The sequence below is a fragment of the Barbus barbus genome (assembly GCF_936440315.1).
Source record: "Barbus barbus genome assembly, chromosome: 17".
Taxonomy (NCBI): Eukaryota; Metazoa; Chordata; class Actinopteri; order Cypriniformes; family Cyprinidae; genus Barbus; species Barbus barbus.
The window spans coordinates 16756738-16775278 of record NC_136745.1 but is presented as its reverse complement, the minus strand read 5'-3'; the positions used below and the strand labels follow the sequence as shown (position 1 = coordinate 16775278).

General features: G+C 36.6%; 2 protein-coding genes across 4 annotated transcripts; both read left to right on the top strand.

The window, feature by feature from the left end:
* The first annotated feature begins 437 nt into the window (after positions 1 to 437).
* On the top strand, positions 438 to 11348 carry LOC306883101 (uncharacterized protein). Of its 3 annotated transcripts, none has more exons than XM_079438197.1 (7): positions 438 to 513; positions 5849 to 7205; positions 8327 to 8355; positions 8651 to 8779; positions 8890 to 8968; positions 9516 to 9623; positions 10060 to 11342. In XM_079438197.1, the coding sequence occupies exons 2-7, from the start codon at positions 5946 to 5948 to the stop codon at positions 10672 to 10674; spliced, it is 2220 nt and encodes a 739-aa protein (XP_079294323.1). In that variant the 5' UTR covers positions 438 to 513; positions 5849 to 5945; the 3' UTR covers positions 10675 to 11342. The 3 variants fall into 3 exon arrangements, with proteins under 3 accessions (XP_079294323.1, XP_079294322.1, XP_079294321.1); XM_079438196.1 differs by having other exon boundaries at positions 446 to 3602; positions 8890 to 8956; positions 10060 to 11348; XM_079438195.1 differs by having other exon boundaries at positions 446 to 3602.
* Positions 11349 to 12074: 726 nt separating this feature from the next.
* On the top strand, positions 12075 to 17797 carry LOC306883483 (RDS/peripherin-like protein xRDS35). Its single transcript, XM_079438773.1, has 6 exons — positions 12075 to 12249; positions 12568 to 12718; positions 13366 to 13641; positions 14158 to 14312; positions 14639 to 14885; positions 16724 to 17797. The coding sequence occupies exons 2-6, from the start codon at positions 12569 to 12571 to the stop codon at positions 16952 to 16954; spliced, it is 1059 nt and encodes a 352-aa protein (XP_079294899.1). The 5' UTR covers positions 12075 to 12249; position 12568; the 3' UTR covers positions 16955 to 17797.
* Positions 17798 to 18541: the final 744 nt, after the last annotated feature.

Sequence of the window (18541 nt, the reverse complement as noted above, 5' to 3'; positions counted from 1 at the left end):
ATTTTCCGAAGAGACTCTTGAGTGGCGAGGTAAGAGGTAATTGAGAGAATCATTAAGTCCATGTCGAAATATGCCATTATCATTAAAGTCCACCATGGCACAGTCCACAAAAGTCTACATCATAGTCCTCTATGCAGGGGTGTCGCTAGTGGGGGGAAAAGGATGACAGAGTGCATAGGGCCCAGAGGTCTGGGGGGCCCTCAATCGCCTACTGGCCATCGGGAGCACTGGGACATTCCATTCTAATAGTGGGCCGAATGTCGAAACGAAGGAGACCTCCCCGATATTGGGCGCTGTTTTTAAGTTACAGCGCATGCAATCGCATGAAAAGCAAATACTCCAAAAGCGGAAGCAGCGCTCCCCAATGCATCCGCCAGCCGGTCAGTCACCCGCGCAGTACTGAAGTACGTACGCCTCGCTTCTGCCACGATTTATAAGAGATAAACAGCGCAAGTCGCTTGATCCATTCAGATGTGACACAGAATTGTTATACAGTCGTGTGACATGAGAAAGGTTAGTGATGCTGGCTGAAAACAGCCACGACAATGAGGTATATTGGAAAACGCTAATAGGTTTGTCAATTTAGCACCATATTAATTTAATTTGATGTTATTAACACTGTATAAATAGCCTATGTGTTGGCAGAAATGTGTTTATTATGTTACTGTTACATATTGGGGAATATGCTATTTTAATTTCATAGAAGCTGTTTTGTAGTTTCTTCATGTTTAGTTTTTATTTTTATTTTTTAAACTACAAATTTTATAGTTTATTAGCCTATTAGGCTACTTATTTTAAAATCCATATAACCATGGTAATGAGGACAATGGTGTTACTTCTTGTGATGTATAAAATAATATATTATACATATAAAAAAAAATCATATATAAATTAGGTGCTTCCTATTTATTTTAATTTCACCCAAAAATGAAAATGATCATAATTTACTCAGCATCATGTCATTCCAAACCTGTATGAAATTATTTCTTCTGTTGAACATAATTTGAGAAATTTTCAGAACGTGACACATACACACATAGATATATATATGCATACACAAGGCAGAGCTACATGAGGGCAAGGGAAGCATGACACTAACAGCATGAATCAAACTACAAAATAAAAGACATGAAAACAAGAACATGAAACCACACTAATCTCATAAATTACATTTGAAATACTGTTAAAAATTTAATTGTTATTGATTTACCTCTGAAACATTTTTAATGAAAAGCAAAATATATATTTACAATATTGATGTAAGCAAAATCTTAATAGATCAATATAACCCCTTTATTAATATGTTTCAATAGTGACAAATTTGGGGAGAGGACAAATATTCCAAAACTTTCGGAAAATACAATATGAGAATTACCTGCACAATTACTAGAAATGTGTACCTTGGATATTATACAATTTCGGTCCCACTTTATATAAAGTGGCTTTTACTAGATGCACCGGTCTCACACTAATCACATAACATTCTTAAAGTAAATCCATTTGTCCACGAATAAATCCTGTCAGTAGTTAATTGACCTTTAGCCAGTGAAATCTTTAAAAAAAAAAATTGTCTTTATCAGATTTTATTTTGAACATGAACATGACAAATGGAAGTTGACTGATGTATACGGGCTATTCTATAGAATTGGTGCAAACTGCTGTCCCACAACCAAAAAACACATTTAAAAAGCAATTTAAGTAATTAAATCTGGGATGTTATTAAGATCCTTCTACTTTAAGATCCTACTTTCTTTAAATAGAAGTCCTTATATTAAAAACAAACAATCAAGCCCTGCTCATATTTAAAAAGTAACGCAAAAGTAACGTAACGCATTACTTTTAATAAAAAAAAGTACTTAATTAGTTAAATTTTAGGGAGTAACACAATATTGTAATGCATTACTTTTAAAAGTAACTTTCCCCAACACTGTTCATGTCACCACCTAAACAGTGTATGTTTTAGTCCATTGGCCGAGACTGATTTTAACTAAACCCATAAATTTATGATCAGGAAATATTCCTGTGTCCCCCTCTCTCATAGCAGATAGGTCTCATCATTTTGAGGTAAATGTGTTAAAAATCTGAAAAATCTGTGTGTAACTTTAAGGAACGTCCCTACCGAACACATTTTTCTGCAACTAAACACACTTTTTGGGGAGTTATTCCATAACATTTAGTTTTTATATGTATACCACTGTGCTAGCTAACCATGTGCTGATTAGCATCTTTGAGCTAGCTTCAAAAGTATTTAAAATTGTCACTACCGAAACATTTGGTGGTGTTTTGGTAGTGACATATTTGTTTTATGGGTGTTATGTCATAAAATTGTCACTTACCAAAACAGTCACTACTGAAACATGTCATCACTCCCTCGGTAGTGACAAAAGGGAAAAAATAATCCTCATATTTGGGGTAAATAAACAAAATTTTATTACAGTTTTCCTTTTTTTGTATTTTAGTTTGTTTTAGTAGTGGATGTTTTGTCAAAAATAAAGTATACTGAATTACCAACTAAGATGCTATGACAGTTTTTGGTGCAATGCATATTCAAACTAATGAATCCTTAACTTTGAAATCAGTATGATCAACTTTTAGCCTTTTATAAAGAAAATTTGGATTTAAAATACAACAAATATCATAAATTACATTTGAAATACTGTTCAAATGTAATTGTTATTGATTTACCTCTGAAAATCTTTTAATGAAATAGCGAAAAAATATATATATTTACAATATAGATGTAAGCTAAATCTTAATAGATCAATATAACCCCTCTAATTAAATTTGAGGAGAGGACAAATATTCCAAAACTTAGTGATGATTGGATTTCTGAAGTCATAAAAAATGCACAATAATAAAGTAATTAACAAAATGCCCATGTCAATTACGCTTAGGCATTATAAAGCAAAATATGTTGTTTGTGAATAGGGGATAAAATGTGACGAACGTCATATGAAAAGGAACAATTTGGTCTATGCCTTTGAATATAAATAAATGTCTTACAATAAATCCATTGTGATGTAACGGAGTAGCCTTATGAATTTCATTCACACGATTGTGTGTACATAACCTACATACCATGCAATGCAATGTCCTTTCATCAAACGCAATCGATTGTGTTCCAGCTGTTCTCCCCATGAGGGCGTGTTCTCATTGACTTTACTCATTAACATCAGAGTCAGATGGATATTGGGCGACAGAAAGCCCTGGCAGCATTAAACTTGTTTTACTCCTGGTGGAGAAACATCTGCTTGTGAAAGGATGTACTTTTGAATATATTTCTTTAGAAGATCATTAATTCTTCAGACCCCTGGAACTTTAAAAACAAATTTTAAACAGACCCCAAAACGCTGCAAGGATCACATGATATATCAGAGCTGAAAAAATATTTTTCAGGAATTACAAAGGAGGCATCAACAGAGTAACTAAATCTAAATACTGATAGTGTAGCAAGTCTAAGAGATGGAAAGATACTTCACACCTGTGCGTGGCTCCTTAGAGGATGAGGTGAAAATTTACAAACATTCCCATCCCATACCTCAACAGCATCCTCACAACCATCATTACCACCACAACCATTATCACCACCATGGATCACACAGGTATGTGCTTAAACTTTGTCTGGAGGATATATGTTCTGGTGAAATTCACTCTTACCCATTTTATCAGTAAACCTTGATTGTAGGTTATCCTCTTGTGTGTGTGTGTGTGTGTGTGACAAATGAGAACATAAATTTGTATAATGACATGGGTATTATAAGGAGAAGGTGACTTATGAAGACATTGCCCCATGTCCCCATTTTTCAAAACGCGTATAAAAAGTGAGTTTTTTTGAGAAAGTAAAAATGCACAAAGTTTGCTTTAAGGGGTAGGGTTGGTGTAGGGCAATAGCACATACAGTTTGTACAGTATAAAAACCATTACGCCTTTGAAATGTCCTTGCAATTCACAAAAACAAACGTGTGTGTATATATATATACACACACACACACACACACACACACAATTTTATTAGTGGTTATTGGTTTTTTGACAGCTGATGCCAATATCTTGGAAAGCAGGGTGGCTGATGGCCGATATAATTTTAATTAATGTTTAAGAAATTTGAAATAATTTGAAAATGAAATATTTTTTTCGTTATCGTTATATCGTCAATCGTATTATAAATAATTTTGTATACATTTTGATTCCTTTGTTTAACCATTCTATCTGATTATTAGACAGGCTTCTTTCCGCAGTGGCGTGCACAGACCTCGGGAGGGGCAGGAGCGAAATGGCATTTTCTGGGGGTGGGGGTATGTGATTGGCCCCCCTCGGCTAGGGGTGGGCGATATGCCAATACTATCAATTTCTTTTTTTTCTTTTTTTTTTTTCTTTTTAAATATCACGATTCACGATTTTATCACGATTCTTTGTCATGTTGGTTTTTCTATCTTGTTTGAGCATTACAGCCAAACTAATTCCCCTATTATAAAGACAAAGCCTTTCAAGGTAACAAAATATAAAAAAGGATGGTGGATATTTAGGCCAAAGTGGGTGAAGATAAAAATCGTTGTCATTATTTTATCTTTGTTTTCAAAAAATGAGAGCAAAGTTACACATTACAAATACACATAATATACAAATAAAATAAACAGTGTTTTATTTTCAGGTACAGGCTACAATAGGTGTATTTAGCAGGAGCATTCAAGAAACTGTATGAACAAATATACATTTAAAACACTATATAGACTGATTTCTATTAAAGCAACTGTATTAAAGTTTCTCAGTCAAGAGTGAGTGATTTTTCTCTTTGTGTTTGGTGTTTTATTAACATTAAAGGAATAATTCACCACAAATTAGTGGTTATACCTTCATTTACTCACTCAAAGGTTGTTTTAAACCTGAGTTTCCTTTTCTGCTGAACATACATGCTCTTTTGAAGAATGTGGAAAACCAAACAGTTGCTGGTCCACATGACTTCCATAGTATGTTTTTACTGTTAAAGTCAAGGTGGACCAGAAACTGTTTGGTTACCCAGATTCTCCAAATTATCTTCTTTTGTGTTCAGCACAAGAAATAAATTTATACAGGTTTGGGACAACATGTGAGTAAAAAAATAATGATAGAAATTCAATTTTTAGGGTGAACTATCCCTTTAATTACAGTCGGCAGCATGTTTAGCCTACTGTCCCTTTAAGACCTGCACGCATCTAATATACAGGCCGTTTTTTCTCTCAGCTGTTTACTTTAATTTTAGACACAACCAACTGAGTCTATACATAAACCTTGTGTGTTTTGACAGTATTAGCACAAAAGATAACTTAGTTCAGTAATCAGGCGCTGTTTGACAGGCTTTTTATTTAGCACGCTTTAGGTGTATTTGCTCAGAAAAAGGCGCTTGTCAGAACAGCACACGAAAGAAATGTTTAACCAGTAAGGCTTTAAAGCAGATGCAGATAATGTACTTTTGTGATTGTGAATAAGTGCAGTGTCCCATGAGAGTAACTCTACTGCTGAGTTAACACTGATGTGAATGTAATATAACAACGAAAACACGGATTCTAGGAGCACAAGTATAGCTCAAATATATTATTTAGACTTGTTCTAAGTACAAGTCAAGTATACTTAAATGTCATTTTAAGTATAGTTCTGAGAAGTACATAAAGCCCATTTTTGAGAAGTACATAAAAAGTAGACAAAGTATACTTTCCTATTTTTTTTGTTTAAAATAAGTATACTAATAGCACACTTGAATAAACTTCTTTTTCGTAAGGGTGAGTAAATATATAACAAGAACAGATTACATATTGACATTATTTCCATTATTATTCATTTCCTTTCTTTATGTAACCCCTTTTTAAATCAGTCACAGCTCTTCAAGCAGTCATGGAAAACACATTGATAAACACACTCACCATCAACACGACAACCAGCATCACTTTTATCATCCTGAAAACCCTAAAATGTTTGGAGACCATCACAGCTTCTCTAAAAGGTCTTCCTCCAGCCTGTCCTCCTCCTCTTCCTGTTCTTCATCTGTATCTTGGACCTCAGAGCCCAGCCTGGATGATGAGACGTATCTCATGCACAAACCACAGCATTCCCTGTCCTGCTCCAACATCCCTGAGGTTCGGCGGAAATGTCATGACAGAGAATCCAAGGACTTTGATTTTGATCGTAGAGATCAGAAGCATCACCAAAGCCTAGAAAACACTGTAGAACTGCTGCCTGGTTCTCAGCATGGACATCGGATGCCAAAACTCTCCCGGGCCCATAGCAAAAGCGAGGAGGGCCTTCAACAAAGCAAGCACAAAGATGGTTACTCAGCAGGATCTTACTCCATGGATCATGGGCCACTTTACAAGACTGCAAGTCTGGGACAAAACCTTGCCTTTGGTGGCAATAACGACAACACTCTAGGTGGCAGGGTGGCTCCCAAAAAAGCAGTTTCATCTATTCAGCTGCCCAGCAAAGGTATTCTGAAAAACAAAGATGGGGGACAGAAAGATGGAAACTTCAGGAAAGCAAAATCTATGGAGGTGCTCTCCACCAGGGTGCATGTCACAGGAACATCCAAGCAGATCTCTATGGAAGCTGCGAAGGATAACGTTGTGAAAGGGAAGCTACAGTTCTCTGCATTTCTGGACGAGATCACCAGGCAGGTTATCAGTCCCTGTGCTCTTAGCTCTTTGGGCATAAATACACCAACGCCACCAAAATCTCCCAATGAAGAGCTCAAGAACCGCAGTGGCAAGCAGGAGAGTTTCGTGCCACTACCAAAACAGCAGCCCATCAGAGCTGAGAGACACGATTCAGGAAAAACAGATTCAAGCTCACTCGCTCAATCCCATAAGAGCAAATACCATAACCGAAACCTGACCAGTCCTCCACCACCGCCCCGCCACCCGTCAAAAGCTGAAAGACAAAGGGCTGCTTCAGGTAAACAGCATTACAGGCAATATTCTCAGATGCTCACTGATGGTACCAGCACCAGCCCAGAAACTATCCACACCAACCTCTCTAAACACAAAGGGCGACATCAAAGTAGTCATGGCCCGTCCAGGAACTTCCATACTAAGCAGGCGAAGGGATCACCACCGCCTCTGCGAGCCGCAGGGCTGGAGTCAGAGTCTCAGTCGAGTAAATCATCCACCAGTGCTAGTTCAGAGAAAAGTGACAAACCCAAACACATGGGACACAGGAGGAAGTCCAAACCACACAAGGTGAGTTCATCAAAAGACCAAAAAAAGCAATTTTTTATGTTAACGCAATGTTTGGAGTAAAATAGGGCCAGAACCTCTTAAAAATGTTTCTAGAAAACATTAAAATAAATAAATACATAAAATATGAAATGTACTGTTTTTTATTCCAATCATTTTATATGAGGTTTGGAATTAGGCCTACTGCAACCTTGTTATGTAAATTTGAGATGTGCGATTTCTATTGATTGTGAAATAGATCGATTTTTTAAAATTTAGTAATAAATATTTGATAAACATCAAATTAAAGAATCAAAATCTATACGATTAATACACACACACACACACACACACACACATATATATATATAAACAATTTATTATTTATACAAATTATACAATTAAAAATCAATATAAAAATGAAAAAAAAAAAACTAATCAGCACGAGCAAGTGTTGTTTTGTAATTATTGATACATTTAAACAACCATTAAAAATGTAGCATTCAGTAAGACATCTGTTAAAGAAATTAATGCTTTTATTCAGCAAGGATGCATTAAACAGATAAAAAGTGATGTAAAGACATTTTTACTGTATATTCTACTTCAAATAAATCCTGCTCTTTTGAACATTTTCTTCATCAAAGAATCTTGGAAAAAATTTATAACAAGTTCCACAAAAATATTAAGCAATACAGCATTTTTTCAGATGTCATAATAAAGAGAAATGTTTCTTGAGCACCAAATCAGCATATTAGAATGATTTCTAAATATAATTTGAACAGTAGTGTACATATTTCATAAATTATACTAAAGTTTTTATTTGACCATTTTTTTCCCCTCACAAACGCTTGGGTAACAGAAGTGAATGTTTGTAACTGGTACACGTGTTATTCTAAAGCAAACACAGATCAGAAAGATCAAAATGAAGGGATAATTAAAATAAAGATCGAATTATTGATAGCCTTGGATTAACCTCTATGCTGGAAGCTTCATTGTGTCCATATCCATTGATTAACACAACTGAACCAGATGAGTCACCAATCGATGCTCTTCTCTGGAACATGTCACTTCAAAAATCTATTTTCTGTCCTGTTCTGTCCTCGATTCACTGCTTCACCTCCCTCTCTCTTCTCTCTTGCCTCTAGGATTCATCCGGTTCCATGGACAGAGTTCAGTAAGTGGTTTCTCCCCTTTTTCTGATTGGTTATTTCAGACTATTGATTTTGCTCTTATTCCAGAGCTTTCCCCCATTTTACTGTGCTCCGTTTCCTAAACTCTGCCATCCAGCCTGAGCTCACATCGATTACTTCTACTTTCATCTGTCTCTGTTCATCTGTCCAGTACACAGTTAGAGCAAAGTCATGGTATTTTTCTTTACGAATGATTTATGATATTGAGTTTCTGCAGAAACACAGCAGTTTACCTCCTGACATAGACAAATAAACACACTGACTTGTAATATATTGCAGGATGCTGGAGGAGTACAACAAAGAGCTACACGAGAAGCTGTTGCAGACAGTGGCATGCATTGAGAACATGGAGGCAGAATTGCAATGTACCAAGACAGAGTTAGTCAGCTTCAAAGAGAAATACAGAAGGTCAGCATTTATACTCCATAACACTCCATAACACTGTGGAAAAAAAAGTTTTCATTAGTTCATAAAATGATAGCGCTCATCTTTTATTCTCTGCTATGTATCATTTGCAGGCTACAGGAAAGCTATTCTGTTTCTCAGCAGGCAAACAGCGTCTTGGAACAGAAACTCAAAACTGCAGTAAGTTTAACAGTAAGTTGTAAGTTCCAGTAAGTTGTAGAAGGCATTTTTCACAAAATGACTACAAAAAGTTTTAAATAGGTTAAAGTTTAACCTAAATTGTTCAAATTAGCTAACTAAACATTGTTTATCACACTGAAATGTAAATCAGTTTAATAGAACTATTATGATTTTTGTTGGATCCAGCAAGACTTCTGAGGCGGGACCAAATCATGATTTTGGGAGATATGTGAGATTTGCGCCTGACATAAAAGGTTATATTAAATATAAAAACAAAGAATATGAACAACAAGAACAGTACACATACAGTACAATCATTCTTCAAAGAAGCTCTGTATAGTGAATTGCTTTCTTAAGTTTTTCTTCTAATACATAAAGTGCACATCTGAAAATATGATGGTATTCTTTTCAGCCCTCATGGCTTAATGACTAAAGCACCTGCTTTCCCGCGCGCTGGGCTCTATAAAAATGCAAATTCACATCTGCTGAAATTTCTGTAGTGCTATACCGTCACCTGTGTTATATTTAAACAGTATTTTTTTTAACCTTATACTGACAGGTAGACAGCTTGGACTCAGAGAGGAAATCCCTCATGCAGAGAATTGCAGATCTGACTAAACAGCTGGATGTTGCTCAGAAGACCGTCAGCTCTCTGGAAAACATCAATGTAAGTGCAACCTGCAGACAGATACAGCAAACAGATGTCTTCTGTTTTTTGCACAAACTAGTCAATTCCCCACTAAACGGCTTATATAGTACGCCTATCATATTATACCTATTATTAACCTATGATATTTTATTGTAGTATAGTAGATGTTTTACCAATGCGGCTTGATTTTTAGAGGGCTCACCTCCTTTTGACATCACAGCACAGGATAGTCACCAACCAATCAGCATTGTTGTGACATAATTTCTCCCCTGAACAAAGAGGGGGAAATATATAAATTTGTTCAAACAAATTAAACAACATTGCTCACGCTATAGCCAACCGGCAGGTTTATATATAGCTGTATCTGCACAATCAAGTATTTCAACATAATGAAAACACAATTCACCTGTTGAAAAAAACAAAAGGTTAAAGGTTAACATCTTTTTCTCTTTAGGTTCCCTCATTGATTAGAGAGTTGTTGAAAAATCACTTGGACTCTCAGGAAGCACTGGAGCATTTCTTATGTCCTCGAACATCTCTTCACCAAACTGATGGTGACCAATCAGAGAGGGTGCAGGAGCTCAGAGACAACCAGCCTTTTGGTGGAAAAGGGGATGTTTTTGAATGGCCACAGACTGGACACACATACTCAGGTGCCAGACAACAGCCTGCCACAGCATTTCTGCCATGGAAACATGATCACGGTCCATGGGCAGGGCCAGGGCAACTCGTGACTAAAGGAAGTGATTCACAACTTCCTTTTTCTTTTACGAATGATGTGCCAATCCACAAAACGATGGCAGATACAAAGGCCCCAAGTCATCAAGCGCACCATTTAGCCATGAACACAGAGATCCACTTAATTCCCCCAAACCCATATAATCTAGATGAGATGAGGCTCAGCAGACAGACAGGTGGAGAGGGAACTGTCACTGTGGGGAAAGAGCCCACTGATGTCAGCTATCTTACAGCTCAAAGGATGCTGAATGAGTTTTTGAACCAGATTCCTCCTCCAGCACATGATGGTGAAGGGAAAGATGCAGCAGAACTAACAGAAGGGAAGCGGTAACATTTAATTTGACGTCTTTTGGTAAACTGTATAGGTAATTAAACACAAAAATCTCTAACATCTCCCTTTACCAATATTGCATCAAGGATGCAAATAACTGTGGCTCTGATGGCTCTTTGTTGGTATTTGTGAAATACACTTAGTTTCTAGCTTTACAAGTACAGTTGCTGTGCCATCTGGTTTTGTGCTATATCCATTAAAACATTTAGTTTCCTGGTTTCCTTGTAGTTCAATACATATTCAGAAGGTATCCTCAATATTAAGTGTTTTTATACCTGTTTGCACTTTTTGCCTGGGATATTGTGAAATATTTAAAGATTGGTTAGGAATAAATCTAGATATTGATATTATTTTATGTCTTACCAAATTTACTGTCAATAAGCTGTTTGGGAAAGTATGGCACTCTCAGTATTTTATCTTTGAGTGCTTAATGTTTGCCTGTATAAAATTAAAATGAAACTTTAGAGTGTATTTTAAAGAGTGCATTTATTGTATGGTGACATTTAGGAAAGTTTGAATTGTTGTTTTTGTGAAATCTAAATGCATAACTCATAGAATATTAGCTATAGTTTCTGCTAGAAAAAAATAAGCTGCATAACCATATTTATTATAGAATATCCTTGTATTTTTATTTTAAATGTATTAATAAAGTCTTGTGTGCTAATTTGCTCTACATTTGGGAGTGGTTTATATCTGTCTTAGTCATTTTAAGGGTGTCTTTTTATCCATATAAAACACAGTGTGACATCCAATTGTCAATCAATTACTTTAACTGTATTCAAATTACAATTAAATCAACATCATATGCTCATCTTAACACAATTAGCTTTGTTATATTTCACATGACCCATTCCGGATTATATATACATACAGCATCTATATTCTGCATAGTCAGCATTAAACACACACACACACACACACACACACACAATTCGTATTAGACACACATTAACACACTCACATTTGAGCCAGCAAATACAGACAGCTGACAGTGACACATCACCATGATGTCTGCAAAGGCTCTAATTCATCCCTAGATCGGCCTTCAGTGGAATATGAATTATATATTTTATATCATATCATATCCTAAAATATTAGAATTTGGCAATTTTGCTACTACATTTTTCATATCTGGGGCATTTTTATCTCTCTTAGTGTGTTTTCGCCCTAACGAGTCTTCATTTATATCCGAACCTGCTGTATACACTGAGGCACACAGTAATGCATCACATTCTTTCATGCCTGTTTTCTTCTCCATTTTTTCAGTTTCACAGTTTCTCAGTCCATTAAATGGCACACTTTGCTTCAACCCCCCCCCCCCCCCCCCCCCCCACCCCCACCCCCCGGCACTCTTCTGGACTTGTTGACCAAGGGCAGGTTTGCTTAGAGGACACTGGCCTGGATTCTCATTGGTGGAATTGGTCTAATAGGATCAGATATGACAGGAGATTATGACACTCAAGACATAATACTCTATATCATATTTTTAAGATCTAATCAAAATGGCTGCCAAACTGTAGGAGGCATATTGAAGGCTCAGGGTCTGAAAAAAAGGGAACTCAAACATTCTTGAAGGTAAAAAATAGTTTTCTTCTGCTAAAATCAGATGATCTTGGGGACAACTAAAATGTCATTTTAATTCAACATCAAAACAATGTTTTTGTCCCACGTCCTTGTATCATTTGTTGAAAGTATTATGGAGGTGATTTCCGAGTGATACCGGATTGTTCTTTATTATTAGAACTAACAGAACCTGATGAAACTATGGGAATTTACCTGAGAATGACTGATTATTTGCTGTGCTGGATACTGATACTGCATGACCTCTATTAAACTCCTCTTCTGCAATCTAAACTTCTGTCTCTCCTCTATCCTACACTTCTTCCTATGCAGCATGGTATTGTTAAAAATAAAATTCCCCTTCCAAAAGAGGGTGCGTCTGGCCCAGGGTCTTTGGCTGCTTTCATGGGTGGCCATGTTCTCTGGAGCCATCACATTTGCTATGGGAGTCTTCCTCAAGACTGAGCTACATCGCAGATCAGAGGTAATCAAACTTTTCGTATTTAAAAAACAGTAATAGAACCTGAAATTGAATAATGTGATGTACAAATGCAACCCTAAATACATGCTTGTTTGCCAAAAACTTAAATGAAAACATAACGAACTGCAGTGCACAGTGTGTCTGCCATTATAGTCCATTAGGATCTATAAAGTTTGTGAGGATAATCAGAAATGCATTGCTTAACGGTTTTTAGAAACGCTCTGTGTTTTGTACAGTACACAAATGTTTTACTACGTTATATTTACTTAAACAATGGTTTGCAGATATTATTTATTTGACACAATGAATAAATTACAACTATATTTAAAATACTACAACAATTAGTCCTTTAATTTACCCTTTATACTGTCAACACCAGTGTAACAGGCCTAAGCTTTGTCTTTTTGAGAGGAATAATCTCACATAATCTGAGGATTGGCACTCAGATAATGTCCTGTAGTGTCCACCACTACCTGAGCCTGTATCTATAATGAAGCCACAATGAAACCTGATAATGAGTGAAAAGAGCATTGTAGGAAAGAAATTAAGGATAAAAAAATATTTCACATGCATATAAATAAATATTTCAATATTCCCCCCCATAAAAACAGGTGAAATAACAAACATTCAACCCTTCTCACTCTACACAGGTGATGCACAGTATGGATATCCACATTGTGCCAAATCTGCTGATGGCAGTGGGGTTAGCATCAGTGGGCATCAACATCTGTGCTGGTAAAGTCTGCCAGGACTCACTGGACCCCTCGCGTTTCTCACGCTGGAAGATGTTTCTTCCTCCTTTCTTCTGCTTCTCGGTCTTCCTCACCTCCCTGCTGCTGGTGGCCATGATTCTGAGCTTCGCCCTGCAGCCCAGCCTGGAGGAGTCTCTGAAGATCGGGCTGAAGAACGGCATCCGTTTCTACAAGGTTTGTGAGAGAAAGACAAAAAGAATAAAGTGGGGCTTAAAAGTTATTTAACATCAATCAGGTATCAGTTGAATTCACACACACACACACACACACACACACACACACACACACACACACACACACACACACACACACACACATATATATACAAATATACCCCAACGACTTAAGACTGGTTTTGTGGTCCAGGGTCACACATTTCCAAAGGCAGGACAACATACACTAAAGTACATTATGCAGGCTTTCCTGTAGCTCAAATAGTAGAGCATGGCGCTAGCAACGCCAAGGCCATGGGTTCGATTCCCAGGGAAAGCAAGAGCTCATAAAATGTAAAAACTGTAACTTCAATGCAATGTAAGTCAAAAGCGTCTGCTAAATGCATAAATGTAAATGTAAAGTCTAACATCCAAAGAATAGATAGAATTTGGTATTGAACTGAATTGCAGGGTTTCAAGTCATACATATATTTTAATGAACTTTCAAGTAGGTATCTGATGTTCCATATCTCTACAGGATACAGACACACCAGGCCGTTGTTTCCAGAAGGAGACTATTGATCGTTTGCAGATTGAGTTCCAGTGCTGTGGTAATACTAACTACAGGGACTGGTTTGAGGTGCAATGGATCAGCAACCGCTACCTGGACTTCACATCCAAAGAAGTGAAAGAGTGAGTCCAAAAATCATAGATAAACTCACGCTCATGCACTCTCCTGAATGAAGGGTGAATCAAAGGTATCAGTGGTTAGGCAACACACTGCAAGTTATTTAAATAAGCAAAACATCCCAAAATGATTTCTTTTAGCTTCTAAGGTGAATCAGAGTTTAGAACGTCATGTTCTAATTCAGGATGTCATCACCAAATGAGCCTGATGCATTGATCAGAAAGTCAAGAGAGCTGCAGAATCAATAGTGTAACAAAACTAGAAAAATTATACTCGTAACTGCATTATACATAGTCTTAAGTTTATGTCTATTCCATTTTGCCTGACACAGTCGCGTGAGGAGTAATGTAGATGGCCGATATCTGCTGGATGGGGTCCCATTCAGCTGCTGTAACCCTGCCTCCCCCCGGCCCTGTATCCAGTACAGTCTCCTGGACAACTCTGCCCATTACAACTACGAGTACCAGAGTGAAGAGCTGAACCTGCACAGCCGAGGTTGCCGCCAGGCCCTTGTCAACTACTACATGGGTTTAATGAACACCATCGGCCCTTGTGTACTGTTTGATTTCCTTCTCCAGGTATGAGCTGATTAATGGCTTGAATGAGTAATTACAGGCCACTGATCCTCATAGTCCAAATAGAAAAATTTATTTACTTTTCCAAGTCATGGCTTCTCTCAGGAATCTCCTATGGGCATTTCTAATTGAAGTTTGTGATTTATGAGTAAAATAAGATTTGTATTAGACGTTCTTCAACATAAATTATTCATGTGAATTCTGAACACCCTAAGTTGCTAGGAAGGTGCTATATAAGGACTACAATGGTTGTCAGCAAAACACTACCATTCAAAAGTTTGGGGTCAGTGAGATTTTTCTTTTTAATGAATAGTTTTATTCAGTAAACATGCATTCAATTAATCAAAAATGTCAGTAAAGACATTTATAATGTTACAAAAGGTTTATATTTCAAATAAATTCTGTTTGTTTGAATTTTCTATTCATCAAACAATCCTGAAATGAGTATCATGTTTCCACACAAATATTAAGCAGCACAACTACTTTCAACATTGACAATAATAAGAAATGTTTCTTGAGCACCAATCCAGAATATTAGAATGATTTGATCATGTGACACTAAAGACCGGAGCAACGACAGCTTTGCCATCATAGGATAAATTACATTTTAAAGTATATTAAAACAGAAAATAGTTGTTTTAAATTGTACTGTAATTTGTAAATTGTAATACAATTTTTACAATATTTCTGTTTTTACTGTATGTTCTATATTTGTGTATTTTTACTGATCAAATAAATGCATCCTCGGTAAGAATAAGAGACTTCTTTCAAAAACATTTCAAAAAATCTTACTGACCCCAAACTTGGTATGGTAGTTCTGAAGAAATACAACAACTTAAAAATGAATGTTGTAATTTATGTTGAAGAACAAAGTATGACATGCTCTTCAAAATCATGATAACTACAGAACTTATTTTACTCATGTCAACTCATGGTAAATGGGAACTCAGCAAATTAACCTACAAACTGATATCAGAGGATCATTATGAATGTTTGTGAGGACTCCCCCAAATAACCACATGATTTTAAGCATTAACCTTGAATAACACATTGTATAATCTAATGTGCTCAACACATCGAACTGTTCACACACTCATCACTGAATATTGACACGTTTCCGGAACGGCTGGCAGTATGGTTGTGAACTCAAAGGTGTCAATATTCATTATTTAAGCATTAAAATAACTTTAACCTAAAACCGCATCACGCTCTCAGCTTTTATAACAGTCACAGCTTTTGTAACACGAACCGCATGATTCATTGCTTGTCATACACTAATCCAATAGACAACAAATCAGCATCTGTTGTGAGAACCAGGAAAAGTAGGTTTGCTTTGCATCTACAAAGTGTGATATTTAACGTGGCATACAATCAGTTTTTACTTCATAAATTCAAGTGTAGTTTGTTGTTGTCCGGGCCCCATTAGTTATAATACAGCAAAAATGTTTTGTAAAGGAGGAAACTAAATACTCTTAAAAAAGAAAAAGAAAATGCGGTAACCATTATGTCATTATAAACCTTTATGGCCTTCTTTCTTCTGTGGAACAGATAAAAACAAAACAAAACAAAAAAACTCAGTGTTTTGTTGCCCATACAATTAAAGGGTTAATAGGGTCCAAATCCGATGCCGTTTTGGACTCCACTGTTCTTCAGAATATCATCTTTAGTGTTGCACAGAAGAAAGAAATTCAGACAGGTTTGCAATGACAATGAGGGTGCATAAATGACAGAATTTTCATTTTGGGCTGAACTATTACTTCAGGAAGACTCTTTAAGAAAAGCCATTTTGGAAAACCTGAAGAAAATGTCTTAAAGGAGCTTGAACTCTCTTGTGCCTTCAGATGACCATTTTGGTGAGTCTGCGCTATCTGCAGACTGCAATGGAGGGTGTGATTGGACAGGAGAATGTGGAGATTGAGACAGAGGGATACATCCTGGAGAAGGGAGTGAAGGAGACATTGCTGGAGACTAAAGAAAAGATGAAGAAGCTCCTCCAGTTCGCTCAGGTGGGCGACGCATCCGTTGAGACCCTGGACACACAGCCAGAGGCAGAAAAGCCAGCCACAGCCTAAAAGACCAAGTGTAATTTTTTATAATGAATGTTAATATGCACACGAGTGCTAACTGCCCTTGATTATCATCATCCAAAGGGATTACATAATCACAATTGCAATGTAACATTGTAACTTCATTATATTGTTAAATGAAGTCAAAAATTTGAGGTAAAAACCAGTAAACTCTCAAAACACTGGAAACTGTTAATGCAAAACCTGACAATACTAAAATACTCCTTTGACAATTATATATAAAGTGAAGATGTATTAAGAAGAGATAAAGCAGAAAATTGCAAGAAAATGAAGGCAATGAAATAGTACATGTGGTCTGTAGATGTTTTGCTGCTTCATGCTTTGCTTAAATAGACAAAAATAAAGAGGTGAAATTGCAAAAGATGCATGCGGAAAATAAAGATTTGAGTTTTTAACTGAACTATGAAGACGTGGTCATTGTGAACGTTCATCAAGTGCTTATTTTTGTTTTTCACTTTTGTGTTGAAATGTGTTTTTCGTTTTGGCACTTCTTACCTCACACTAGCCTGATCTTAACTTCCCTTGTTAAATGGTGTAGTGGTAAATGTATTTCCTCTTCTTGTCTATGCAGTGAGAGAGAGACAAAGAGAGAGTGAGAGAGAAATAAATAGGATTACGCTGATCGAATGCGGCAGGCCATATTGTTGGGTGTCCTGTTCTGACACCTGAAATCTCTTTATCCCTTTGATGATGGTTAATATGACTGCTGCCCAAGCGCTCACACACAAAACATTAGGCCAACACATGAAATACAACTGTGTCATGTCTAGTTATTGTGTCTAGTTATTTATTAAAAGCAGTTAGTTTTGCACTAGTGATCATAATCTCAAATTGTTTCAATGGATTGGTCATTCTAGGAATTTTTACACACACACGCACACACGTACGTTTGTTTCTGTGAATTGTGGGGACTGTCCATAGACTTCTAATACATTTATACTGACCAAACGACATTTTCTATCCCCTAACCCAGCCCTAACTCTAAAGCTACCCCTTACAGAAAACCTGTTTGCATTGTAACACTTTCAGATAGGCTAAACATCATTTACTATTTTTAATGTTTTTTTTTTGGGTCAATTTTAGGTATTACTACACTTGTGGGGACATTTGGTCCCCACAATGTAGCATAAACAAGCACGCTGCACGCATGCACCAACCCCAGTCTCATGTACGCACACACACACACACACACACACACACACTCGGCTACACAAATAGGCCTAAATTAATATTTTAAAAAATAAAAACTATTCATAGTTTTATTTAGCCAGGAGACATGTCATTGATCTAAAAGTGACAGTTAGTTAAGACATTTATAAAGTTACCTTACACCGTTTCACCATTAGAGAGCGGCAAAACCTCATTTTTCCTCTTCTGTCACTCAAGTTCGAGAAATATCGCACCCAAGTCACCTTGCAATCATGCATAGATGCATTTGCATGTAACCTACATCACTTATTTTAGGTGCACTGTCGATGACATGAATAGATTTAATTTTCCTGTGCTGCCCACACATCTAGGCTGTGTCTCAAATCCTAGTAATCTGCCTACCTAGACAGCAGTTTGGTGTAG

Bases quoted from the DNA above. Each gene is read 5' to 3' on its own strand.
- LOC306883101 (XM_079438195.1), top strand. From the start codon at position 3,463: ATGGAAAGATACTTCACACCTGTGCGTGGCTCCTTAGAGGATGAGGTG. The intron at 8,356-8,650 runs GTAAGTGGTTTC...AATATATTGCAG, and splicing joins GGTTCCATGGACAGAGTTCA to GATGCTGGAGGAGTACAACA. The intron at 8,780-8,889 runs GTCAGCATTTAT...TATCATTTGCAG, and splicing joins TTCAAAGAGAAATACAGAAG to GCTACAGGAAAGCTATTCTG.
- LOC306883483 (XM_079438773.1), top strand. From the start codon at position 12,569: ATGGTATTGTTAAAAATAAAATTCCCCTTCCAAAAGAGGGTGCGTCTG. The intron at 12,719-13,365 runs GTAATCAAACTT...CACTCTACACAG, and splicing joins AGCTACATCGCAGATCAGAG to GTGATGCACAGTATGGATAT. The intron at 13,642-14,157 runs GTTTGTGAGAGA...ATATCTCTACAG, and splicing joins ACGGCATCCGTTTCTACAAG to GATACAGACACACCAGGCCG.